The sequence below is a fragment of the Aquarana catesbeiana genome, linkage group LG06, assembly GCF_042186555.1.
Source record: "Aquarana catesbeiana isolate 2022-GZ linkage group LG06, ASM4218655v1, whole genome shotgun sequence".
NCBI classification, from domain to species: Eukaryota; Metazoa; Chordata; class Amphibia; order Anura; family Ranidae; genus Aquarana; species Aquarana catesbeiana.
Genome location: NC_133329.1, coordinates 194,938,225 through 194,965,706, shown reverse-complemented (window position 1 = coordinate 194,965,706; position 27,482 = coordinate 194,938,225). Strand labels below are relative to the sequence as shown.

The window sequence follows — 27,482 nt, the reverse complement described above, 5'->3', positions numbered from 1 at the left end:
CTATAAAGAAACGGAGCTCCCATTGATATCCAGGATTGTCTGCTGAGCGTCCAAAGTGATAACAGCTACTGTGTCTGTTTTACTTGTTAATCACAAGTGTGCTCAATTGCATTACTCAAAAGAGCTGAAAAGTGCGCTTATTAGCACAAGCGTATTTGATTGCACATAGCGTACATTTCCAAAACAGAGCTGCTGAAATGAATTGGTTCAGAGTCCCTTGGAAGCACCGCATGTCAGCCATCTTCTGTTTAAATAAGGTGGCTTTGCGTCAGGACATGTGTGTGGTCATGGCAGACCTGCGCAGCTGCGTACGCCTATGTGTACGAATTCACATGCGCTAAGGTGCATGCCCGGTTCCGCGTGTGCACGATGTTCCATGAGCAAAGCTACGTGTGTCGTGGCTGTCAGCACAACTGTAAACCCGCATGTGCTATGGCGAACCAACATGCGCAATGGCAAATCCCCGTGTGCGGACAGCCAAAACAACAAGAAAAGGTACCAACAAAACACCAGCAACTAGCCCAAGCTTTCCCCTGCAGTCACCGCTACACCAATTTTCTAGCACAGATTGTTACAAAAACATGGGGCACCCCCCAATAAGTAATAACGGGGTTTCACTTACCCATCCAGGCGCAGGGCAACCTTAAAAACTAGGAGCCCAATCTTCACCCATCACAGCGGGTTCTGTCACTTGGAGACCTTCAAGGACTGGGTACCCTTTTCATGTTTTAGGGTCCACTCCCTTGGACCTGTACAGCACCCTGCTGGAATGCCTTAGCTCTGTAGTGTCCCGGATTCCACTATGCAGGGTCCAGCGCCCGAAGGTTGCATTACAGAGCATATCAAAATGTTCACTCTCCTGTGCTGATTACAGAGCATATCAAAATGATCACTCTTCTTTGCTGTGTGGTAAATCCCAATGTGTTATCAGACTCTTATCTAGACATGTTAGTATATGTGAATAATGCACAGCTTACTGCCTTCCAAAGACTGGGGGAGTCCAAATGAACTGAAAGCATAAAACACAGAGGGCGCATAGGCCTAGCGCATTATCCTCAATGCATGTTTTTATTTAATAAAATAGAGGTGAATATACTCATAAACCAGTACTTGTGTCAGCATTATCATAAAATCATCCGCTTAAATCCATATGCAAAACTCCACAACAGGCAAAACCTTGTGGGATCCTTGCGAAGCTTGGGTACCATCTATTTAAGCATATAAGCTTTTCTCAAATGGATCCGATCGGTCATCCCTATATTAATTTAAGAACCTGCTTTGGGGACTCAAGACCTGGAGCTCGAGAGAGCTCAAACAAACGTGCCCATCCACCTTGCAGACACTGGTAAAAAAAAACTTTAGTACTCCCTGTATGGGAGGGGTTATACAGGGGTCGACTTTCTGTCTAAGACCTTTGGTCTACCAGTGTCCATTCACCTAAAGATGGCATATAACCCAGTAAATAAGGAATAATAGAATAACTCTGTGTCCCGTGATGAATAATAAAGAAAAAAAACACAAGTCCATCTAGTTCAACCAATAAAGGGGGGGGGGATCATACAATCCTATATTCCCTGTATCAACTTTACCTATAAAAGTTAGTATCCAGTTATATTATGTACCAATCAGTCTGTATATGCAGTAAAACATGCTTGTTATACTCACTGTTGAACCTAAGGGATTAATCCTCTGCATTGTGTAAAAGCCTGTTTGCTCCTGTCTTCTCTGATCCTCCCCCTTCTTTTACTCTCCCCAATCCATCTTCTGATGGTACACAGCCTTGGGGGCACTCTGCACATGCTCAGTTTGGTGTATATTGCTAGACAGTTTTTATTTTTTTTTTGGGAGGGTGCACGTGATCAGCACAGGACCAATCAGTATTCTTCAGACAGAGGGTCAGGGGTCATGCAGGCTCATAGGACAGTCAGAGGAAAATGAAAACTCCTCCTACAAGCTTTAACCAGTGCTTGGCCGGACACTGATAGAAGTCACACGACTGCTATATACTGCTAATGAGAAAAGGTATTTAGCAGTTTATATGTTTATATTTACTAAAATAACTGCATTTCCATGTTCTGTGTACTGTGGGAGACCAGATATAGTGAATGCAGGATCCTGGGTTTATTAACACTTTAATGCTTGATATGTTACGTATCTATTTACTCCACACAACTTCGTAGGTTTATTGCATTTGTATGTACTAAAGTTAACTTTAGTGTACTTCTTACCAAGCTGCTTGCTGAGGGGGCACTCAATAGGAGGGAGGGGCCAGGAGCACAGAAGAGGGACCAAAGAAGGGACCCAAGAAGAGGAGGATCTGGGCTGCTCTGTGCAAAACCACTGCACAGAGCAGGTATGTATGACATGTTTGTTATTTTTAATGAAAAAAAAAAAACAAACTTTGTATCACTTTAAGGTCTATAATGTGAACTGTAACATCAGTTAATGATAGAAATGCAAAAATAGCTCTGGTAATGAAAGGGTTAATTAGAGAACTAATGTCATATTATACACTTTCCTTTTTTAACATCTGCATTGTAAGAACAATACAAAAGAGATATTTTTGACAATCCACAATATAAGCTTATTTGAAAAATCTCCCTTCATGTCGTAATTGCTGCCTATATGCTGCCCCTCTCTTTCCACAATGTCCTGTTTTTCCTGCATGATTTGCGGCTTCTCCTCTGCTCACTCCTCTGGTTTACTGTTGGTCTCTAAGTACTATATATCTCATGGTACCTTGCTGCCTTGCAGCTCTGTCATAGTTCTGGGGGCACTCACGAAGCACACCGCAGAACTATACAATAATGCATATGCGGCATCTGGGTGTTAAGATCCACCTAGCCTGCTGCCATGTATAGTGGTGGTAAACGAGTTAAAGAGGAAGAATGTAGCACATTGCAAACACATGGCTTTTGTTTATCAATGCAAACCAGGTGTTCATCATCTGCGGTTATGTTAAAAACAAAAGACATATAATATTAATGACATAGCTTTTTGTTTAAAAACAAGGAACATCACACTGACGGGGTGTGACATGGCTTTGTTTATACAAACTAATTTCACACAGCCATTGGATCTTTTTAAAAGTAAGGGGTGTGCTTGCTGCAAACATGAAAGAACAAATTGAAAACAACAAATGCAAAATGACCAAATGCAAAATGGGTCCATTTGCATTTGGTGCAGTTTGTGAAACTCCCTACTCATTCCCAATTTCTAATCCATTTACATACAGTGTTGATATATAACGTCTGTGTAGTTAAGTAAGGAAACAACAAAGAAAATAAAGTATTAAGTTGAGTAGAACATGATCATCAGTTTTTCAATAACCATGCTTTTTATCTATGAGAAGATCAGTAAATTTTGCATGCAATAACTAACCAGATATCCTTTGCATTTTCATCCGTCGTGCCTGAATGCGTCCTTTAGCTAGTCTCTGTTTAGCTATAATACACCGGATGTGGTCAGAAAAGATAAATGTAGCTTGAAGAATAGAGAATGGCTTGGAATGGGGAGTCGCTGCTGGTTTGTGGATAGTAATATTTAGGGCTCGGCTGTCATCTTCTACACCAGTAACCTGCATATCCTAAAAAGGGCATAAATTACTTCAGAAAAAATACTAAATAATTTTGCAAAAACATATAATTCACTAAGGGCAGCATAAATGTTTAGAAAATGGGAATTTTTACTTACCTGTAGAGTCCTTATCTTGGAGTACAGTTCCGGACACAGCGTTGCTGTCACAGAGATCATGGGTTATATTCAGACTCCCTTCAAGTGATCGGACACTGACAAATAACTTTGCTAAGGCAGCCCTTAGCGCATGCTCAAATAACCCCACTCATTCTATGTGACCAACTTTTCGGCAAGCATTAAGGAACAGAGATAAGGAGTTTACAGTTAAGCCAAAATTCCCTGTATCTTAATCAGAAGACTTCCCATTTCTGTCCTGTGTTCATCAATATTCCCTCCCGGTCTAAGTCTTGGAAAATTGTCCCTTTTAAAGTGGTTGTAACCCCACTTGGTAATTTTCAGGTAATCTCGTCTTCCATAATGCTATGTGCCCTATTTCCTAACGCCGCTTGGCACTCATGTGACTGCCCACTATCCTCCCTCTCGATCTGACAGCTACAATGGGAGGGGCTGAGAATCCCCCGCTGATGTCAGTCAGGAGGGGAAGAGCGGCGGGCGGTCACATGAGCGCTGCTCTGAAATAAAGTATAGAACAGCATTTTTTTAATAAAGCACATACACAGGGCACATAACATTATGGAAGACTGGGTATTCTCTGTAAATTATACAGTTATTTCAGCATAAGGGGAGGGGAAGGGTGGGCGCTGACAAAGCTGACAGGCAAGGAGGGAGGAGAGGAGGAGGACAGAGGAGAGCTGTGGATGACGGAGGCATGTAAACTGACCACGGAGTCAGGGCTCAGCAGCCATGATAAAACGTGGTCAGTTTACGGGGGGGAGGCAGAACCAGGTAAGATCAGCCAGGTATTTTATATGATACAAGGACCAAATTACAGAGCACAAGCACTGTGCTGGTATTCATAGGAACAGGATCCTTAGGGTAACAAACTCTTTAAGTTAAATATCTCTTTGCCCTGTTAAAGTTAAATGTTTTTATCTTTTTTATGCGCATGTTGTTTACTGCTAACATTAAATGAAATTGTGTGATGGTCACTGTTACCCAGATGTTCTTTTCTATGAACATTAGTGATAAGCTTTGCATAGATTGAGATACCAGGTCTAGAAGAGCATCACTTCTAGTTGGGGCCTCTATGAACAGTACCAAAAAATTGTCTTGTAAGAGGTTTAAACATTTTTGTCTTTTAACTGTATTTGTATGAGAAGAATTTAGATTTTGTGGGAATTTGAGACTTGGTTCAACAGCTTTCATGATTGGATGGCAACCATTCAAGGGTACTCCTATATTGCAAAGATAGGGAGGGTAAAAAGGGGGGAGGGGTATGCTTGTATATCAAGAATGATGTACAAGTGAATGTGAGGGACGACATCACTAATGGAGCAAGGGAGGTCGTGAAATCCTTATGAGCAGAGCTTCAAAGGGAAGAAACCAAGGGGAAAGTAATACTGGGAGTATGCTACAGGACCCTAACCAGAGGGAAGAGGGGGAGGCAGATCTCCTATCACAGTTTGGAATGGCGGCAAGGATGGGAAGTGTCATTCATTATAATGGGGCTTTTAATTATCCAGACATAGACTGGGTGGAAGGAACCGCGCATTCATCTAAGGCTCGCCATTTCCTAAATGTCTTGCAGGACAATTTCATTTGTCAAATGGTAAATGCACCAAGAAACAATGCATTACTAGACCTACTGATTACTAACAATTCAGACCTGATTGCAGATGTAGAAATACGGGGCAATTTAGGAAACAGCAACCACAGGTCAATTAGCTTCAGCATAAATCACACAAATAGGAAACACAAGAGTAATACAAAGACACTGAATTTCAAAAGAGCCAACTTCCCTAAACTACACTCCTTACTAGAAGATATTAAATGGGATAAAATCCTGGGAACAATGAATACTGAGGGAAAATGGGTGTGCTTTAACCACTTAAGGACCAGCCTAGTTTTGGATTTTAGGTGTTTACGTGTTTAAAACAGTTGTTTTTGCTAGAAAATTACTTAGAACCCCCAAACATTATATATATGTTTTTTTTTTTTTCTAACACCCTAGAGAATAAAATGGCGGTCATTGCAATACTTTTTTTTGCAACGTATTTGCACAGCGGTGTTATAAGCGCACTTTTTTGGGAAAAAAAATCACTTTTTTGAATAAAAAAATAAGACAACAGTAAAGTTAGCCCAATTTTTTTTGATATTGTGAAATATAATGTTACGCCAAGTAAATTGATACCCAACATGTCATGCTTCAAAATTGCGCCCGCTCGTGGAATGGCGTCAAACTTTTACCCTCAAAAATCTCCATAGGCGACGTTTAAAAAATTCTACAGGTTACATGTTTTCATTACAGAGGAGGTCTAGGGCTAGAATTATTTCTCTCGCTCTACCAGTCGCGGCGATACCTCACATGTGTGGTTTGACCACTGTTTTCATATGCGGGCGCTACTCGCGTATGCGTTCGCTTCTGTGCGCAAGCTCGTCGGGACGGGGGGGGTTTAAACATTTTTTATTTTTATTATTTATTTTACATTTATTTATTTGTTTTTACACCGTTTAAAAAAAATGGTGTCAATTTTATTCCTATTACAAGGGATGTAAACATCCCTTGTAATAGAAAAAAGCATGACAGGACCTCTTAAATATGAGATCTGGGGTCAAAAAGACCTCAGATCTCATATTTACACTAAAATGCAATAAAAAAAAAAAAAAGTCATTTAAAAAAAATGACATTGAAAAAAATATGCCTTTAAGAGGCGTGGGCAGAAGTGATGTTTTAGCATCGCTTCCGCCCAGCAGTGTCATGGAGACGAGTGGGCGCCATCTTAGCCTCACTCGTCTCCAGGCACAGGAGGGAGACGGATGCGATCGCCTCCGCCGCTACCGACGGCTCCGGTAAGCGGCGGAGGGCACCAGATTGCGGTGGGGGGGCGCCCCTCTCCCGCCACCGATAAAAGTGATCTCGCAGCGAATCCGCCTGCAGGGACCACTTATATCAGAATGTGGACTGCCGCACGAAAACGGGGATACCGGGGTTATGGCAGCTAGCTGCTGCCATAAGAACAATATCCCCCTTCAAAGTTTGGACGTACATCGGTGTGCGGCGGTCCGGAAGTGGTTAACAGTATATTAAATAAAGGTATTGAGCAGTGCATCCCAATGGTAAATAAATTTAAAAGAGCTAACAAAAGTCCTGGGTGACTTAACTCCAAATTAAAAATGCATATAAAAGCAAAGGAGAAGGCCTTCAAAAAACACAAGGCTGAGAGGTCATCATCAGCATTCCAACTTTACAAAGAATGCAATAAGAAAGGTAAGGGTGCAATCAGGTCAGCTAAGATAGAACACGAAAGGCACATAGCGGAGGAGAGTAAAAAAGAACCCAAAGAATTTTTTAAGTACCGTATTTATTGGCGTATAAGATGCACTTTATCCCCTTAAAATCAGGGGGAAATTGTGGGTGCATGTTATACACCGATCCCTGCTGTCTCTGATTGAAGAGGAGCGAGCGCCAATGAATTATCGTAAAATCATATGAGCAGGGCCAGGAGGCGTGGCTGTGAGTGACAGAGCGCCGGATACACAGGAGATCGCGGGTCTGTGCAATTTAGCGGCATTCGCTTCTCCTATTCCCTCGGAGACAGCAGGGATAATCCAACACTGGCTAAGCTGCAATGAGGGGAAAGGTGAGGCTGCAGATGGGTACTGAACAGGCTGCATTATTGGTCAATTTATAGGCGGCAGGTGGGCACTGAACAGGCTGCATTTTTGGTCAATTTAATGGCTGCAGGTGGGCACTGAGCAGGGTGCATTGATGGGAAATTTAGAGGCTGCAGATGGGCACCAAGCAAGGTGCATTGATGAGCTGTGACCCTAATTTTGCCTCAAAGTTCTTTATTTAAAATTTAAGTTTTTTTCTTTAAACTTTCCCTCCTAAAATTGGGGTGCGTGTTATATGCCTGTGCGTGTTATACACCAATAAATATGTATATAAATAATAAGAGAGGGAGGTCAGAACATATTGGCCCCATAAAGAATAATGAAGAGAATCTGGTTACAAAAGACAGAGAGATAGCAAAGGTTTTGAATTTATTATTCTCCTCAGTCTTCACAAGGGAAACGGGGGGGTTTCAGTAACCAAGACTTCATGGTTTATCCTCATGACATGCTATAGGGAGCACCCTCATGGCTAACAGGATAAAATTAGAAATAGACTTGAAAAACGTGACACAAATAAGTCACCGGGACCAGATGGTTTGCACCCGAGGATCCTTAAGGAACTCAGTCAAGTGATTGCCAGACCATTGTTCCTAATTTTTAGGAGAAGTCTACTGATGGGTACCAGCTGTTTGGGGAAAAGCCAATATAGCACCAATATTCAAAAAGGGGCCAAGATATATCCCCGGGAACTACAGACCAGTTAGCCTAACATCAATAGTTTGCAAGCTCTTGGAGGGGATGATAAGGGACTATATACAATATTTTAGTAATAAAAACAGTATCATTAACAGTAATCGGCATGGATTCATGAACAATCGTTCTTGCCAAACCAATCTTTTAACCTTCTATGAGGAGGTGAGCTGCCATCTAGATAAAGGAAGGGGAGTAGACATGGTGTATTTGGATTTTGCAAAGGCATTCATACAGTTCCCTATAAACCATTACTGTACAAACTAAGGTCTGTTGGCATGGGCCATAGGGTGAGTACATGGATTGAAAACTGGCTATGGGTGAAAGTCCAGAGGGTGGTGATAAATGGGGAATACTCGGAATGGTCTGGTGTGGTAAGCGGGGTCCTCCAGGGTTCTGTCCTGGGACCAATCCTATTTAATTTTTTCATAAACGATCTGGAGGATGGGATAAACAGCTCAATCTCAGTGTTTGCGGACAATACCAAGCTAACCAGGGCAATAACTTCTGCGCAGGATGTGGAAACCTTGCAAGAAGATTTGAACAACTACATGACAAATGAGGTTTAATGTCAAAAAATGTAAAATAATGCATTTGGGTGACAATAATATGAATGCAATCTACTCACTAGGGGGAGAACCTCTGAGGGAATCTAGGATGGAAAAGGACCTGGGGGCCCTAGTAGATGACATGCTCAGCAATGGCATGCAATGTCAAGTTGCTGTAAGCAAAGCCAACAGAATATTGGCATGCATTAAAAAGGGGATTCATTCCAGAGATAAAACAGTAATTCTCCCACTATACAAGACTTTGGTCTGGCCTCATCTGGAGTATGCCGTACAGTTCTGGGCACCAATCCTCAGGAGGGATGTCCTGGAACTGGAGAGAGTGCAGAGAAGGGCAACAAAGCTAATAAAGGGACTGGAGGATCTCAGTTATGAGTAAAGCCTGCAAGCATTGAACTTATTATCTCTGGAGAAGAGACGCTTGAAAGGGGATATGATTTCAATGTACAAATACCATACTGGTGACCCCGCAATAGTAATAAAACTTTTCCATGCAAGTGAATTTAAAGACACGTGCTCATTCACTAAAATTAGAAGAGAAGCAGTTTAACCTTAAACTGCGTAGGGGGTGTACAGGATGCAGTGGCTGGGTCTGGAAGGATGCTATATTTCCCCTCTGTTTGGATTGTGGTCCCTTTAAGGGAACAAAAAGGGTTAACTCACCTGTCAGAGGAAGTGGGTTTAAAACGAGACAGGAAGTTGTAGGTGGGTGTGGAGGAGTGTAGAGGAGACTGTGGATGGTGAATGGTGGTTTTGTGTACAGCGATAAAAGTGAACGACAGTGTCCTGCCTGGAAGCCTCCTGGCAGGGGAAGTTACCTGCGACAAAATCCAAGGACTGTTTAACTGCAATAGCAGTTCTGGGCTCTGCAAGTCGGCAAAACTGAAATCTCTTTTGTTTTTGCTGCTGTGAACCTATTTAAGTTTAATAAACCTCCTTTTCACTGAAAAGCCTGTATCCTGCAATCTAGCTGGTTCCCCGAATCTTACAACTGGTGCAGGATGTGGGGCAGGACAGAGTAACAGGCATTTTTCTTGCTGTTTTGGCATTTGGACTTAAACTGACATTTAAAGTGACAGTACATTGGATTTATGTCCTGGGTTAAAGCTGCACAAACCCTAAAAGCTGAAGCAATGGAGGAGCTAATTAAACAGCTGTCCCTGGCTAATATGCAAGTGCAGACTCGCCATGAGGAAGTTAATTAGCGCTTAGCAACCCAGCTGGATGTACAACAAACTCACCACAAAGAGGCGATGGCTCTGCAGCAAGAAGATACTCGCCTGTTGGTGGCCCAGTTGGCAACCTAACAAGGGGTTATGCAGGCTCAGGTGACTGCTTTAAAAGAAGCAGCGCAGCTTTCTCAGGGCCGTGAGCAAGCGGCTGTTGCCCCTGGCAACCAGGTGACCATGAGGGCAAGCCATTTTCTGCAGAAGTTGTCCCGGAGTGATGATGTAGAGGCATTTCTTGCTACATTTGAGAGGAGGGCAGAGAGAGAAGGGTGGCTTCAGGACCAGTGGGCCGGCCTAATTGCTCCTTTCCTCACCGGAGATCCTCAAAAAGCCTACTTTGACCTGCCACCGGATGATGCTAAAGATTATCAAAAACTAAAGGCAGAAATAATGGCTCGTCTGGGGGTGACTACGGCCGTTCGGGCCCAACGAGTGCACGAATGGAAGTATCGTCCAGATCGGCCACCCCAGTCTCAAATGCATGACCTGGTGCAACTGGTAAAAAAAATGGCTGCAGCCCGAAGTGTTGTCTGTCCCCCAAATCGTGGAGCGGGTTGTGCTGGACTGATACCTAAGGTCACTGCCAGACGACCTTCAATTGTGGGTCAGCCACGGAGAGCCCAAAACAGTGAACCTCCTTGTTGAGATGGTAGAACGATATATACAGTGGTGGAGGATCTGCTTGGCCCTACCAAGCGCCATGGGCCCAGTCTGCCACAGCCTGTTCGATCGACTGCTGCCCTTCGAAAGGACGTCCCACGGAGCCCTGGAACCAACACCCCAGAAGGCCAAGAGTCACTCCCGGTTCCTCCTCAGCGTTCTATTCCTGTTTGGAGAGGAGGGGGTGTACAATGTAAAAATACTTTATTTCCCTCCTTTTTTATGACACATTTTAAACAGCTTTTTTTTTTTTTTGTTCCTGCTAATTAAGAGGAGTCACAGGTGTATAAAAGTGTCTATACAAACTCCCCTAGGAGCTTGCTCCCTGCTGATGGTGGCTTGCATGTGGATTTTGTGCACATAAGTGGAATTTTGAACTAAAATGGAGAGTTAATAACCAGGAGTTGAAAACAGGAGTTAAGACAGGAGTCTTCTAACCTGTAAGTAACATCTTAAACTTCCTTTAAGTAATTGTATTGTAACTGGGAAATGAGTGCTAGCAGGGTTGAAGGTTTTGCTCAGTGCACAGTGTGCCACATGTATGCAAAATTGGTGCAACAGCTCCAGGATGGATACCGCTGTGACAGATGTGAGCAGGTTGCCCTTCTGGAAGCTCGCATTAGAGATCTGGAGGAGCAAGTTGCAACACTGGGCAGAAAGGACAACCTTGAAAGGGGTCCTCTGCTCACTGAGCAGGTGGTCAGTAGGGTTGATGTGGAGGGTGGAGGGGCAAGTAAAGATTATCGGATAGGAAGATGGGTTAATGTAGTTAGAGAGAGTGGAAGGGGCTCGCAGAAAAAGAAGGCCAGTCCAGTATTTGTGCATCAAAGCAAATTTGCCAAGTTGGGTGAAGATGTGGAGGTGGCAGCCCTAGATGTCACTGCTACCCCTAACAGCCAGGAGAGCAGCCATCTAGAAGAGGTGGTGAGGGAAGTGCAGGTAGGCCTAGAGAGTTGATGGTATTAGGGGATTCTATAATCAGAAGGACTGATAGAATAATTTGTCGCCAGGATCGCCTCAACCGAATGGTTTGCTGTCTCCCTGGTGCTAGGGTTCAGCATGTGGTGGACCAGGTGGATAAATTACTGGGAGTTGCTGGGCATGACCCAGCTGTCTTGGTCCACGTTGGAACCAATGACAGCATACATGGAAGGTGGAGGCTAATTTAGAATCAATTTAAAGAACTATGCTGCAAGTTGAAGGGAAGGTCCTCCAAGGTGATATTCTCTGAAATATTGCCTGTGCCATGCGCAACACAGAAAAGGCAGGGGGTGATTAGAGAGCTGAATGCATGGCTAAAGACCTGGTGTAGGGAGGAGGGATTTGAGTTTCTAGAGCACTGGGCTGACTTTTCATTGGGGTGCAACCTATATGCTAAAGATGGTTTGCACTTGAATGGAAGGGGGTCTGCTGTGCTGGGGGAGAGGTTTATGGGAAGGCTGGAGGAGTATTTAAACTAGGATTGATGGGGGAGGGTGAACTAGAATTACATTGGGCAGACAGGTCAGTTAGGGGTCAGACATTAATGGAGGGTGGAATGGGGATAGATGGGGGGAGGGTTATGGCAGGTGACAAGAAAGTTCCCATGTTGCAAACAGCCATTGGAAACTATAGTGCCATTTGTACTATTAAAAATGATATGGAAAACACCAGAGCAAAATGTAATAATGCATTAAAGTGTTTGTTCACCAATGCCAGAAGTCTGCCAAGCAAAATAGGTGAGTTGGAAGCTCTGGCGCATGAGGATGTAATCGGTATTGCTGAAACTTGGCTTCGATCCTCACACGACTGGGCTATTAATATTCCTGGCTATGCACTCTTTCGGAGAGACAGGGTAAAAAGGAAAGGTGGCGGGGTCTGTCTCTATGTGAGAAGGGATCTCAAAGAAAGTGTGAAAGAGGACCTGATTGATGGAGAGTGTGATGAGTCTGAAGCATTATGGGTGGAACTGCATATAGATGTGCGTAGTTCAAAGTTAATCATTGGAGTTCCTTATAGACCACCCAATGTTAACGAGGAGGTGGAGACTCAGCTCCTTGCACAGATGGAAAAGGCTGCAAGGGCTGGGATGGTGATAATAATGGGGGATTCTAACTACCCAGAAATTGACTGGAGTAATGGCACTGCTGGGACAGTTAAAGGGCAAACATTTATAAACCTATTAAAGGACAATTTTATGGTCCAGTTTATTGAGGCCCCAACTAGGAATGAAGCTCTGTTGGACCTGGTAATCTCAAACCATGCAGAGCTTATTACTAATGTTCAGATAAAGGAACACCTGGGTAGCAGTGATCATAACATGATTTCATTTGATGTTAGCTGTAAACAAGAAATACATACGGGAAACACTTAACTTCAAGAGAGCAAATTTTCCAAGGATGAAGGCTGCTCTCCAGAATTTAGACTGGGAGGGAATATTGGCATCGCTAAAAACACAGAACAGAAATGGGAATTCTTCAAAAAGATTGTTTGGGACCTCACTGCAAAGTATATTCCCATGGGCAATAAGTTTAAAAGGCTAAAAATAAAACCTATGTGGCTCACGGTCAAAGTTAAAAAAGCTATAAACAATAAGAAAAGAGCTTTTAAAAAAATATAAAAATGAAGGAACACTAGTGTTGTTTAAATGTTACAAAGAATTTAACAGAATATGTAAAAAGGAAATCAAGGATGCAAAAATTCAAAACGAATGACAGATTGCAAAAGATAGTAGGACAAACCTCAAAAAATTCTTCAAATATATTAATAGTAAAAAGGGCAAGTCTGAGCATGTAGGCCCTTTACAAAATAATCTAGAGTGGGTGACTAGGGACAAAGAGAAGGCTAATTTATTAAATACTTTCTTCAGCTCTGTGTATACAAAAGAGCATGGGGGAGCTCATGTCCATAATGGGGGTGGTATTGACACAGAATGATCCACAATAGCTCAAAAGTGATATGGTCCAGAAATATTTAGACAGAATAAAGGTGGATAAAGCAACTGGACCTGATGGCATCCACCCACGGATCCTAAAAGAATTGAGCTCTGTAATTTCAAAGCCATTGTATCTCATTTTTTAGGGACTCATTGACGGGAATAGTACCACTGGATTGGCGCAGGGCGAACGCGGTGCCTATATTTAAAAAGGGATCAAAGTCTTTACCAAGTAACTATAGACCTGTTAGTTTATCTTCTATAGTCGAGAAGATACTGGAGCGTTTAATAAAAGACCACATAGACGAGTTCTTGCTGGAAAAAACGTTTTAAGCAACAGACAGCATGGATTTATGAAAGACAGAAGTTGTCAGACAAACCTGATTTCTTTTTATGTAAGGTAAGTAAAACCTTGGACAGAGGGGTGGCTGTGGATGTGGTATACTTGGATTTTGCAAAAGCGTTCGATACAGTTCCGCATACACGGCTCATGTGTAAGGTAAAGTATACAGGCTTGGAAATATCAGTTTATAAATGGATAGAAAACTGGCTAAAAAACAGAATTCAGAGAGTAGTGGTTAATGATTCTTACTCTGAATGGTCTAAGGTTATCAGTGGTGTACCCCAAGGTTTAGTGCTGGGACCCTTACTTTTTAATATCTTTATAAATAATATTGGGTCTGGGATCAAAAGTAACATTTCTGTCTTTGCAGATGACACCAAGCTATGCAGTGAAATAACGTCCTTACGGGACGTCTCCAATTTACAAGCCGACCTCAATGCACTGTCTAATTGGGCGACTATGTGGCAGATGAGGTTTAATGTTGAGAAATGTAAAGTTATGCACTTGGGGGCTAAGAATATGCATGCATCATACATGCTAGGGGGAATACAACTTGGGGAATCTGTAGTGGAGAGGGATCTGGGGTTTTGGTAGATCATAAGCTCAATAATAGTATGCAATGCCAAGCTGCGGTTTCCAAAGCAAGCATATTCCTTTCTTGTATTAAGAGAGGTATGGACTCCAGAGAGAGATATGATTTTGCCCCTGTTCAAATCATTAGTAAGACCTCATCTGCAATATGCAGTTCAGTTTTGGGCACCAGTTCTCAAAAAGGATATGGGGGAACTGGAGAAAGTGCTGAGAAGGGCAACCAAACTGATAAGAGCCATGGAGGAGCTCAGCTATGAGGAAAGATTAGAGGAACTGAATTTATTCACTCTTGAGAAGAGGAGAATAAGGGGGGGGGACATGATCAACATGTTCAAATATATAAGGGGTCCATATAGTAAACTTGGCATTGAGTTATTCTCTTTATGGTCAACACAGAGGACACGGGGCACTCTTTACGTCTAGAGGAAAAGAGATTTAATCTCCAAATACGGAAAGGTTTCTTCACAATAAGAGCTGTGAAAATGTGGAATAGACTCCCGCCAGAGGTGGTTCTGGCCAGCTCAGTAGATTGCTTTAAGAAAGGCCTGGATACTTTCCTAAATGTAAATAATATAACTGGGTACTAACATTTATAGGTAAAGTTGATCCAGGAAAAATCCGATTGCATCTTGGGGATCAGGAAGGAATTTTTTCCCCTGCTGTAGCAAATTGGAGCATGCTCTGCTGGGGTTTTTTGCCTTCCTCTGGATCAACTGTGGGTATATTGGATTGTACGATATTTTTTATTTTATTAATTTTTTTTTTTATGGTTGAACTGGATGGACTTGTCTTTTTTTCAACCTGACTAACTAGGTAACTATGAAGATTACCAAAGGAATCCGCGCTTAGGATGTATGTAACTGCTGCCTCCCTATAAAAAAGTCCCACCTAGGTAAAACCCCGTCAAAGTGTAAAAAGCAAAAAAGGGAAATGGCGCTGTTCTATGTGAAAAAAAAACATATGTATATATAACTATTTATAGTATGTGTACCACCAAATATATATATATATGTGTGTACATATATATAAGGTGTACAAACTATGTATATCCAGCAAGGACAAATCCTTTCTATCACGTGGCGATAAAAAGTGACATGTGCTTAAAGATTAATTTGTGCAAAAAATAAATATAAAGGATAAAAATATGATATATGTGTGAAAGTGTATATATAGAGATGCAATCAATAAATAACATCAACTGATGTTAATAATGCCCATCAATCAACAATAACGAGCTGTGTGATAAATATCAAAATATAAACATATAAACATAATATAACTGCTGTGGGTGATATCCAGTAATAAGCCAAAACATTATTAAAAATAAGTGTCCATATAAAGTGACATAGTGCTTCCTCCAATTAGTGAAAGTTGTTTTCCGAAGGATAAACAGAGAACGTGCTGACAAACGTGACTGTGCTCCCCTCTTGTGCTTTCACTCACCAGAGCACTTCACCCCTGCAGGGATACAAGCGTGAAGTATAAATGATGTAAATCCCGACCAGATATCCACATATATGTGTTATAAAAAAGAGGAAAACACGATCCACATAGCGTGATTCCGTATTTCTACTTTTATTAAAGATTAAATATAAGCAAATCCAAGAAAGTTAAAAAAGTAAAAAAAAAGAGGCAGCTCACTTGCTCACATACTCTCGAAGCGTGGTGGGGAAGCAACGCTCTTCTCACTCGGAGCTTGCGTTCCACCGATCGTGTGTCAGAAACCAAAAATCCCGGATGTGACGTAAGAGCGTATCAAGTTAGTCCCGCCTTACGTGTTTCGTCATACGGACGTAATCTGAGGCGTTGCCATCTTGATACACCACACGTCTTATATTCCGGGTGTACCTGTCACTGCGGCCAATCATCTTAGTGTGTGCCGCTAACGAGCACTATTCAGATCGAATCAGAACTTTCATATACTCACTACCAGATATTCCTCTCTTGATGGTAATACGCAGATGTGCGTACTCGGCTTTCCGAGGTTATACCGGGATGATGCCCGCAGCTGCAGGCATCATCCTGGTACCTATTTTTTCAGCGGGCGATCGGCTTTCCGGGTATGACAACTGATGTGGCTAAAAGCCACTCGGCTGTTATACCGGAGCAGCGGGAGGGGACGTCCCCCCTCCCGCCGCTCTTACCGTCCCTTCCGTTCGATCGGGAGGCCTGGTGACCAATCGGCTGCCTCCGGCAGCTGAGGGCGGGCTGGAACAAAGCTGTGGGCGGCTTCGTTCCAGCCTTCTAACTGTAAACGCAGAAACGACGTCATGACGTCACTTCCGTTTACACGGCTGCCAATGGCGCCGATTTAAAAAAAATACACAGTATTCAGAATTTTCGGCGATCTGAATACTTTGAAGTGCAAAGGAGGGATCGGGGGTAATAAAGAGTACCTGTCACCACCTATTACTGTCACAAGGGATGTTTACATTCCATGTGACAGCAATATAAGTCATCAAAAATTTTTTTTTTTTAACACAATTTATTAATATAAAAATAAATAAAATAAATAAGAAAAAGAAAAAAAAATTTAAAGCGCCCCCCGTCCCCGCGAGCTCGCGCAGCAAAGAAAACGCATACGGAAGTCGCGCCCACATAAATAAACGGTGTTCAAATCACACATGTGAGGTATCACCGCGATCGTCAGAGCGAGAGCAATAATTCTAGCACTAGACCTCCTCTGTAACTCTAACCTGGTAACCGTAACAAAATTTAAAGCGTCGCATATAGAAATTCTTAGGTACCGTAGTTTGTCGCCATTCCACGAGTGCGTGCAATTATAAAGCCTGACATGTTTGGTATCTATTTACTCGGTGTAACATTATCTTTCACATTATAGAAAAATTGGGGTAACTTTACTGTTTGTTTTTTTTTAAATTCATGAAAGTTTTCTTTTTTTTTTTTCAAATATAATTTTTATTGAATTTTTGACAAGGAAGGGAGAAAACAAAAACAAATAAGAAAAAAGAAAAAAAGCGTATCATAATCGATATAATACATCCGTGGTCTTTCTATTAGCATTCTGACAAATACCGTCATCATATATCCTTTCCATTAAAGTGTTCCATTCTATCTGCATGGAGACTGGCCTATGACATCATTTATCCTCTTTAGATTTGTGAATCCGTCTTTGTAGTCCATAGGTATATCAACCACCATGCAGTATTACATTATAACCGTAATGACATCTTCCCAGTATTTGCTTATTCTTACATAATTCCATCATAGTTGGTGTGAATGGAAAGTTGTCTGTTACTGAAACAATAGACCACTTATTGCACAGAGAAAAAAAAAAAATATATATATATATATATATATATATATATATATAAGAAGTAAAGGCAGAGTGGAAGGGGTGAGAAAGGGAGGGGGGGTTATAGATAGATGCGAGCGCGATGGATCTGGCCAAGGTTCTATCCCATAGCCGCTACCTAGTCAAGGGATTCTCAAGAATTTAGTAAGGTTTGTCCTTCATCTGAGAAAATATATATGTTCCAGGATAACCAGTTTCTTGAATGTTTGTCTTGTTTGTGTTGGGCAGTCAGTATTAGGTCTTCCATCTTTTTGATTTCTTCAACTCTACGTAGCCACATTCCCACTGTAGGGGGTGTACTCTGTTTCCACAATGCTGGAATACAGGACTTCGCTGCATCTGACCACTGACTTTTTATATGATTTAATTGGGGCTGAGGTGGCATGTAACAGAAAAACGGCTGGATCTCTCTGCGTTATGTGATTCGTGAATTTTTTAACAATTGTCTCTACTGCTACCCAAAACTGCTGTACTAGTGAACAGGTCCAAAAAATGTGTAGGAGCGTCCCCTCCTCAGAACCGTACCTCCAGCATCTATTGGAAGTGCCGGGGAAAAATTTGTGTAATAGTTGAGGTGTGTAATACCATCTAGTCAGAATTTTGTAATTTGTCTCCTGAATTTTTGTACAGATGGATGATTTCAGTGTAAGTTGAAGTATGTTTTGTGTTTGTGCTTCTGTAAACTTACATTTTAGATCCTGTTCCCATTTTCGTAAAAATAACAAGTCTGGTTGTTCAGTCGGTGTGTTGAGTAGCGAGTATGTCTTGGAGAGCACCTGAGGCAGAGTGCCCTCCCCTCTACAGTATTCTTCTAGCATCATCATATCGCGCTTATATCGCATTGGTTCTGGTATTGAGTAAAGGAAATGGTGTAGCCGAATCGCTTTCCAAAATGACAATTGAAAACCCCCGTTATCATTCGTCAGAGATTGAATTGAGGTCCAGTGGTCGTCTTCCACATAATGTGATGCACAGTCTTTACCTGCCTCCCCAAGCATCTCATAGTTTGAATAGTCTAGCCCTGGTTCGAACGCTGGATTCCCCAAAATAGGGAATAAGGGGGATTGTTTGGAGGTCAATGAAGTGTTTTTAAGTATATTTAACCCTACTGACAGCGTGGCACCAATGGTCGGGTGTGAAGTCATGTCCCTAGGTAATTTATCGTAGCACCAGATAGCCCCCTTCAAGGGTATATTAACCTGATTGTTCTCTACTTTGATCCATAGTTTGGTTTTGTCGTGTCTGTTCCAGTCAATGATCCTCCCTAGGTGCACAGCTTGATAGTAATGTTTTGCGTCCGGGAGGGCGAGACCTCCATAGTGTTTCGTTAGAGTCAAATAGCATCTTTTTAGTCTAGGCTTAGAGTGTGACCACACAAATTTTATGAATAGTGAATGTATTTGTTTAAAATAGTTACCGGGGATTCTTATAGGTAAGGCTTGAAATAGGTATAGAAATTTTGGGAGAATGCACATCTTGATTAGATTGCATCTCCCAAACCATGAGTGAAGACCTTTGCCCCACTCTGCGAGTAACTCATGAAAGTTTTCTTTTCCCAAAAATTTGCGTTTAAAACACAGCTGCACAAATACCGTGTGATATAAAATATTGCAACAATCACCATTTTATTCTCTAGATTTTCTGCTAAAAAATATATATATATAATGTTTGGGGGTTCTAAGTAATTTTCTAGCAAAAAATACGGATTTTAACTTGTAAACACCAAATTTCAAAAATAGGGTTAGTCATGAAAGGGCTAAGCGCCTTCTGGAGGATGTGTATGTATATAGCGGCAATGACAGAAACAGCCCGGTACAATTCAGATATTACATAGTAAAACTAAATTATCAAAGACAAATATAATTAATGGCACAACTACTCATAAAATAAAATAATAAAAATAAGTTAAAATAAAATATATGTATATATATATATATATATATATATATATATATATATATATATATGAAAATATATATGAAAAATCTATCATTGTATAGGGAGAAGAGAAGGGATATGTAAATATATATAATATAAAAACAGTCTAGATGCTTATTAAAGGTAATTAAGAGTATATCTATGTATATTGTGAAGAGAGTGTTCCATAATAGGAACCCATTCATATGTCTTCATGGGGAATACCTACTGAAGTTAAAAATTAAATAAAAAACAATTAAGATCAATGTCCACATTCAACCCTCTAGGTACTAAACTCCCTAGACGGTATATCCAATGGGTCTCATTCTGGGACACTTTTATTCTTTTATTACCCCCTCTCCAGTGATCACTAATCAAGTCAATACCATAAAAAATTAGTCCTGTGGGATCCCTGTTGTGGAACTCCTCAAAATATCTAGTAAGGTTGTGTTTCGGAAAACCCTTCCTGATATTATTTATATGTTCTCTAATCCTAACAAAAAGAGACCTTGTAGTTCTTCCCACATATTGCAACTGGCAGGGACATTCGATCACATATGTGACATGCGTACTGTCATATGTGATCAATTCCCTAATTTGATACTCTTTCCTGGTTCTAGATTTAAAAGATACCCTTTTCTTTGGTTGTTTTTTGCTCACACGGCAGGGTAAGCACTTTTGACATCTATAGAAGCCTTTCATTTGAGGGAACAACTTTATACTCTTAGGTGGACCAACTATGTTATATACCAGCTGGTTTCTCAAGTTTGAGGCCTTTTTATAAATAAATCTTGGTTTCTTTGGAAGTATTTTCGCCAAGATTCTGTCAGATTTCAAGATCGGCCAGTATTTCCTGATGATGTGCTCCACAGATCGATATTGGTTATTAAAACCAGTGATGAAAGCCATTTCCATTTGGGAGGGGTTAGTGTCCTTCTTCTTATTTCTCAATAGGGAATTCCGATCCATATTTCCTATCTCTATTTTCTGTCTTATCAGAGATTCCTTTTGATATCCCTTATCCACAAATTTTTTGATCAAGATATCTGTTTGCGCGTGGTAATCTTCCACGTCGTGACAATTTCTCCGTAGCCGCATCAATTGACCTTTTTGGTATATTCTCCTTCCACTTGGGGTGGTTGTGCCATTAATTATATTTGTCTTTGATAATTTAGTTTTACTATGTAATATCTGAATTGCACCGGGCTGTTTCTGTCATTGCCGCTATATACATACACATCCTCCAGGAGGCGCTTAGGGAGGATTTAAATTTGTAATGTATGAGTAGTTTTCTCTTTACACCGACAGGTGGCACCAGATGAGTATTACCATCAAGAGAAGAATATCTAGTAGTGAGTATATGAAAATTCTGATTTGATCTGAATAGTGCTTGTTAGCGGCACACACTAAGATGATTGGCCGCAGTGACAGGTACACCCGGAATATAAGACGTGTGGTGTATCAAGATGGTAACGCCTCAGATAAAGTCCGTATGATGAAACGCGTAAGCCAGGACTAACTTGATACGCTCTTACGTCACATCCAGAATTTTTGGTTTTTGACACACGATCGGTGGAACGCAAGCTCCGAGCGAGGAGAGCGTTGCTTCCCCACCACGCTCGGAGAATATGTGAGCAAGTGTGCTCCCTCTCCTCTTTTTTTAAACTTTTTTTAACTTTCTTGGATTTGCTTATATTTAATCTTTAATAAAAGTAGCAATACGGAATCACGCTATGTGGATCGTGTTTTCCTCTTTTTTATAACACATATATGTGGATATCTGGTCGGGATTTACGTTGCAGAGGGGAGACACTGGAGTCTCCTTCCCCTCCGCCCGTGGATGATCTTTTGCCCTGAAGCTGGGAACCAAGGGGATATCACAACTCTGAGACAGGGATCACATCATTTATACTTCACGCTTGTACCCCTGCAGGGGTGAAGCGCTCTGGTGAGTGAAAGCACAAGAGGGAAGCACAGTCACGTTTGTCAGCACGTTCTCTGCTTATCCTTTGGAAAACAACTTTCACTAATTGGAGGAAGCACTATATCACTTTATATGGACACTTATTTTTAATAATTTTTTGGCTAATTACTGGATATCACCCACAGCAGTTATATTGAGTTTATATGTTTATATTTTGATATTAATCACACAGCTCGTTATTGTTGATTGATGGGCATTATTAACATCAGTTGATGTTATTTATTGATTGCATCTCTATAGATACACTTTCACACATATATATTTTTTTATCCTTTATATTTATTTTTTGCACAAATCAGTCTTTAAGCACATGTCACTTTTTATCGCCACGTGATAGAAAGGATTTGTCCTTGCTGGATATACATAGATCGTACACCTTATATATATGTACACACATATATATGTATATTCAGTGGTACACATACTATAAATAGTTATATATACATATGTTTTTTGTTTTTTTTCACATAGAACAGTGCCATTTCCCTTTTTTGCTTTTTAAACTATGTGACTATGTAATGTTGGTGATGTTATTCCTGGGGCCATGCCCGGGCACACTGCCCACTGCAAGAGGAGCCCATGGAATGCAGGGTTCTTCGGAGGGGGTCTTTTTATGCCCATAAAGTATGTAACAACACACATCTCGACCTTGGTGAGGGGAAATTTGAGTGTGAAGTCCAAGTGAACCACCTCCCTGCCCGGGCTTTGTTGGACTCTGGAAGCATGGTAACCCTGGTTCATCCTAGAGTAATTGGGAAGATCGGTCCGGGAAGCAAAACTTTATGGGTTGTGTGCATTCACGGGGACACTAGAGAGTACCCTCTCATCTCGGTGTCCATCTTCACAGCATGTGGCACTGGTACTCAAGAGGTGGGGGTGGTAAAGAACTTGGTACATGATGTTATCATAGGATGAGACTGTCCATTATTTGCAAAACTGTGGGAACAAGAACTACCTGAACGGTCCAGAGACTGGGGAGAAGCAAGTCCCTCTGTTCCTGCTGTTGAGCGCAATAACCCTGAAATGCCAAATTTTCTTAATGTGGATCCAGTTGATGATAATGCTAATGATTTTGTTAATGGTGATGAAAGTTGTGCTGATACTGTTAAGGATGTGTGCTTCACAGACCTACCCCTGAACACTGAGGGGGGGGAACTTCCCCACTTCAGGTAATGCTGGGGGAAGAGGATGAGGAAGTGGCCTCTACCCCTGCCCTGCCGGATTTGGGTGTTCCCCAGGGAGCATTTAGTGCTGCCCAGATGCCGGACCCCACTTTGGCCCGTGCACGGGAACAGGTTGTAGTAAATAGGGTTCCCCAAGAGCCAGGTGCGAATGAGCGGTGGCCACACTTCACAATAGGTAATGAATTGCTTTATTGGGTTACCAAAGTAAGAGAAAATGTGGTAGAACAATTATTGGTACCCCAACAGTATAGACGCAAGGTCCTGGACCTGGCCCATGACGATGTTTTAGGGGGACACCTGGGAGTTGAAAAGATGGAGGCACGGATCACCGACCAGTTTTACTGGCCAGGTCTGAAAGCAGAGGTAAGGAGATACTGTACCTCTTGTCCCACCTGTTAGTTGACCGCTCCGGTGACCCACTTCCGGAGCCCTTTGGTCCCTCTGCCCATAATTGAGGTGCCATTCGAGTGGATAGCCATGGATATAGTGGGTCCCTTCGTGAAGTCGGCTCGAGGTCACTCCTACATACTGGTGATCCTCAACTATACCACCCGATATCCTGAGGTGCTACCCCTGTGGCATACCTCCGCTATTGCCCGGGAATTATTCCAGTTGTTTACATGGACTGGTTTTCCCAAGGAAATACTCACGGACTAGGGCACCCCGTTTATGTCGAGGGTTATGGCCAATGTATGCAAGCTGTTCCGGATTAAACAGCTGCGCACATTGGTCTACCATCCCCAAACGGATGGGTTGGTAGAATGTTTTAATAAGACCCTTAAGTCTATGCTCAAGAGGGTGGTACAAAGAGATGGGAAAGACTTGGACTGCCTGTTACCAGCTCTCCTGTTTGCTATCCAGGAAGTGCCCCAGGCCTCCACTGGGTTTTCGCCCTTTGAGTTGGTATATGGGCAGAGACCTCGCGGACTACTGGATTTTGTTAAAGAGAATTGGGAAAGTGAACCTATTCAGCATAAGAGTGTTCTTGAATATGTCTCCCAAATGCAGGAGAGGATCCGAACTGTGATGCCACTAGTCAAGGAACATTTGCAAAAAGCCCAGGAGGCTCAACGACGGGTCTATAATAGGGCTGCTAAAATAAGGAACTTCCAAGTGGGGGATCGAGTAGCGGTATTGATTCCAACTGTGGAAAGTAAATTCTTGGCCAGATGGCAAGGCCCCTTTGAAGTTGTAGAAAAAGTGGGAGAGGTAAATGATAGAGTCCACCAGCCAGGAAAGAGGAAACCATATCAGATATATCATGTAAACTTGTTAAAGCCCTGGACAGACAGGGAACCGGTGAACTTCATGGCTAGTGCAAGACTTGAGCCTTGGGTTGGGGTGGAGAGTGTCCAAGTAGCAAATACCCTGTCTAAAATCCAAAGTCAGCAGGCAAAGGAGTTCTTGCAGAGAAATAAAGAAACATTTTCAGACTTGCCAGGGCTCACTAGTGTCATAGAGCATGATATTATCACGGAACCAGGAGTCAAAGTTTTTGTCCGGCCCTACCGCATCCCAGAGCCTCAAAGGAAGGCCGTTTCAGAGGAAGTGAAACGGATGTTAGACCTGGAGATTACTGAAGAATCGCAGAGTGAGTGGTCGAGCCCGATTGTGTTGGTACCGAAGCCCAACTGGACTCTGCGATTCTGCAATGATTTCCGGAAACTTAATGAAGTTTCACGGTTTCATGCCTACCCCATGCCCCGGGTAGATGAGCTTACTGAGAGACTAGGTCCAGCAAGGTACACCACTACATTAGACCTTACCAAAGGGTATTGGCAAATCCCATTGACTAAGGCTGCTAAAGAAAAAACTGATTTTTCTACCCCAGAGGGGAGTTTTCAGTACAAAAGAATGCCTTTTGGATTGCAGACTGCTCCAGCCATGTTCCAGTGAGCAATGGATAGGATTTTACGACCTCACCAGGAGTATGCCTTGGTGTACTTAGATGACATAGTCATTTTTAGCAGAGACTGGGAATCACACTTGCCCAAAGTCCAGGCAGTGCTGGACTCTCTTTGGAAGGAGGGGTTTACAATAAACTCTGAAAAATGTGCTTTGGGAATGGAGGAGGTGAAATACCTGGGCTATATCGTGGGTAGAGGGGTGGTGAAACCTCAGGTCAGCAAGGTAACGGCTATACAGAATTGGCCCTGCCCCCTCACAAAAAAGCAGGTACGTGCATTCCTGGGCATGGTGGGATACTACAGAAGGTTTGTACCCAACTTTGCCACGTTGGCGTCTCCATTGACCGATCTGACTAAGGGTCGGAAATCGGTCATGATGGAGTGGAATGCAGACGCTGAGAAGGCTTTTTTGGAGCTCAAGTCGGCACTCTGCCAACACCCTGTCCTGGTAGCACCCAATTTTTCAAAAGAGTTCGTTGTCCAGGCTGATGCTTCCGATGTAGTATTGGGAGCGGTTTTGTCACAGGTTGTTCACGGCGAGGAGCACCCGGTAGTCTTCCTTAGTAGGAGGTAGACACCAGCGGAGAAAAACGACACTATAATTGAGAGTATCTGGCCATTAAGTGGGCTCTGGAATCCTTCAGATATTACCTCTTGGGGAGGAAGTTTAGGATGATTTCTGACCATGCCCCTTTAACATGGATGAGACAAGGTAAAGGGACTAATGCCAGGATTACTCGGTGGTTCCTGGCACTCCAGGGATTTAAATTTGTAGTGGAGCATAGGCCCAGGAGACTGCATAAAAATGCCGATGCCCTCTCCCAAATCCATTGTTTTAGCTCCACTGTTGCCTCCACCTCCTTGGCGTTGGGGCACGGGGGGGATATGTACAGGACGCTGTGGCTGAGTCCTGGAAGGACGCTTTATTTCCCCTCTGTTTGGACTGTTGTCCCTTTAAGGGAACAAAAAGGTTAACCCACCTGTCGGAGGAAGTGGGTTTAAAACAAGACAGGAAGTTGTAGGTGGGTGTGGAGGAGTGTAGAGGAGACTGTGGATGGTGGATGGTGGTTTTGTGTAAAGCGATAAAAGTGAACGGCAGTGTCCTGCCTGGAAGCCTACTGGCAGGGGAAGTTACCTGCTACAAAATCCAAGGACTGTTTAACTGCAATAGCAGTTCTGGACTCTGCAACTCGGTGAGACTGAAATCTCTTTCTTTTGTTTTTGCTGCAAAGCTATTTAAGTTTAATAAACCTCCTTTTGACTGTAAAGCATCAGCAAAGTGAAGTAGAAGAGGAGGTAACTGCTGAAGGTGCTCCAATAACTTAGGATCCTGACAAGACAAGGTTGCGCTGGTTACATGTGATCCAAATTCTGGCAGCTGCGGTCTGACAGATAGATGAAGTAGAGACTGCTGACTGCAGAGCTGGATTTGCTAGCCCATAACTCTCAAGAACACTTCAAATGTTCTAAGTATAAAATCCTTAAAAAGGTAAAGATACTTTTCGGTGAAATGCTTATTCAAATATAAGATGGTTGCATTCAGTATAAACACTATCAATTTAACAGTAAATGCTGTTTCTATAGGATAGAGTTTTGTGATGATTCTTAAATCCTTTCTGGATCCCACCAATCTTCATAGATTGTTTATCTTGTATGTTTTGTTCACTATCAGACATTTTCAGATTTTGCAAGTCTCTCTTTTCCTGAAAGGGTATGACAAGACAGGAAATGGAGATAAGTAGCTTCAGTAGGATGATTGTGTGAGGCTATGCATCTGGGCCTGGAAGAGAGATTCTCCAAGGTCCTAAATAAAACTTTTTCCCAGTCCTCCTGTACCTGTTTAATGCTTCCTTCTGTAAGGGCAGACATTGTAGAATTCAACACTAAGGCTCGGTTCACACTGGGGCGACTTGTCAGGCGACCTAGTCGCCTGACAAGTCGCCTCCCGTTCTGTGCTATGGAACCGTTCTAATCGGAGCGACGCAAGTCGCTCCGACTTAGAAAAAGGTTCCTGTATTACTTTGGGGGCGACTTGGGGCGACTTGCATAGACTTCTATGCAGAAGTCGTCTCGCAAGTCGCCCCGGCAGTCGTTTGCAGGTCGCCTCGCTGAGGCGACCTGCAAGTCGTGCCGCCGATGTGTGAACCGAGCCTAAGGGGGAGTGGGTGAATTAGGGGAAGAGCCTGGCAATGTTTTTCTCCATACTCAACTGGCTGTCTTAAAGCTGTTAGCTGTCCAAAGAATTGTGCCATGGATGCAGAAAGTTCCTCTGCAGATGGATAAGCCACTTGTTGTATGCTATATACTGTATATATATATATATATATATATATATATATATATATATATATATATATATATATATATATATATATATATATATATATATATATATATATATATACACAGGTAGGTAGCTTTTGATGCAGGGATGGGTGCTATTAAGTGTTCCTGTTTTTTTCTCCTGTTGATTACTCAAAGTAGATTGTGGAATACAGGGTCAGCATGTCCGGAAGGGAAAATGCTACAACCTAGTTGTAGACCATCCTGTACCGAGTTTCCTTGTAGAAAGGAGTGCCTACTTGCTTTATCAAGGTTGTAGGCAGAAAGGTGGTGTGTGCATGATCTATGGTATGATGCAATACTTGTCTATCCACCTTACGTTTGAGTGGTTACAATTTAGCTAAAAATTTGAAAAGTTTACACAGGTGTAAAATACTTTCCAAGCATCATGTTGGGTATAGCAGTAACGGTTAGAATACAGCAGAAACCTGTTTTACTGGTCAATGCTGCTGCGCTTTGTAAAGAGG

General features: G+C 42.3%; 1 protein-coding gene across 11 annotated transcripts in view; it reads right to left on the bottom strand.

The window, feature by feature from the left end:
* The window catches only part of CLEC16A (C-type lectin domain containing 16A), a 1,646,984-nt gene that overhangs the window by 417,311 nt on the left and 1,202,191 nt on the right, over positions 1 to 27,482 (bottom strand). For all 11 annotated transcript variants that reach the window (XM_073591184.1, XM_073591186.1, XM_073591185.1 and 8 more), the window contains one exon: positions 3,382 to 3,586. In XM_073591184.1, the coding sequence (XP_073447285.1) occupies positions 3,382 to 3,586 (205 nt within the window). The remainder of the gene's footprint in view (positions 1 to 3,381; positions 3,587 to 27,482) is intronic.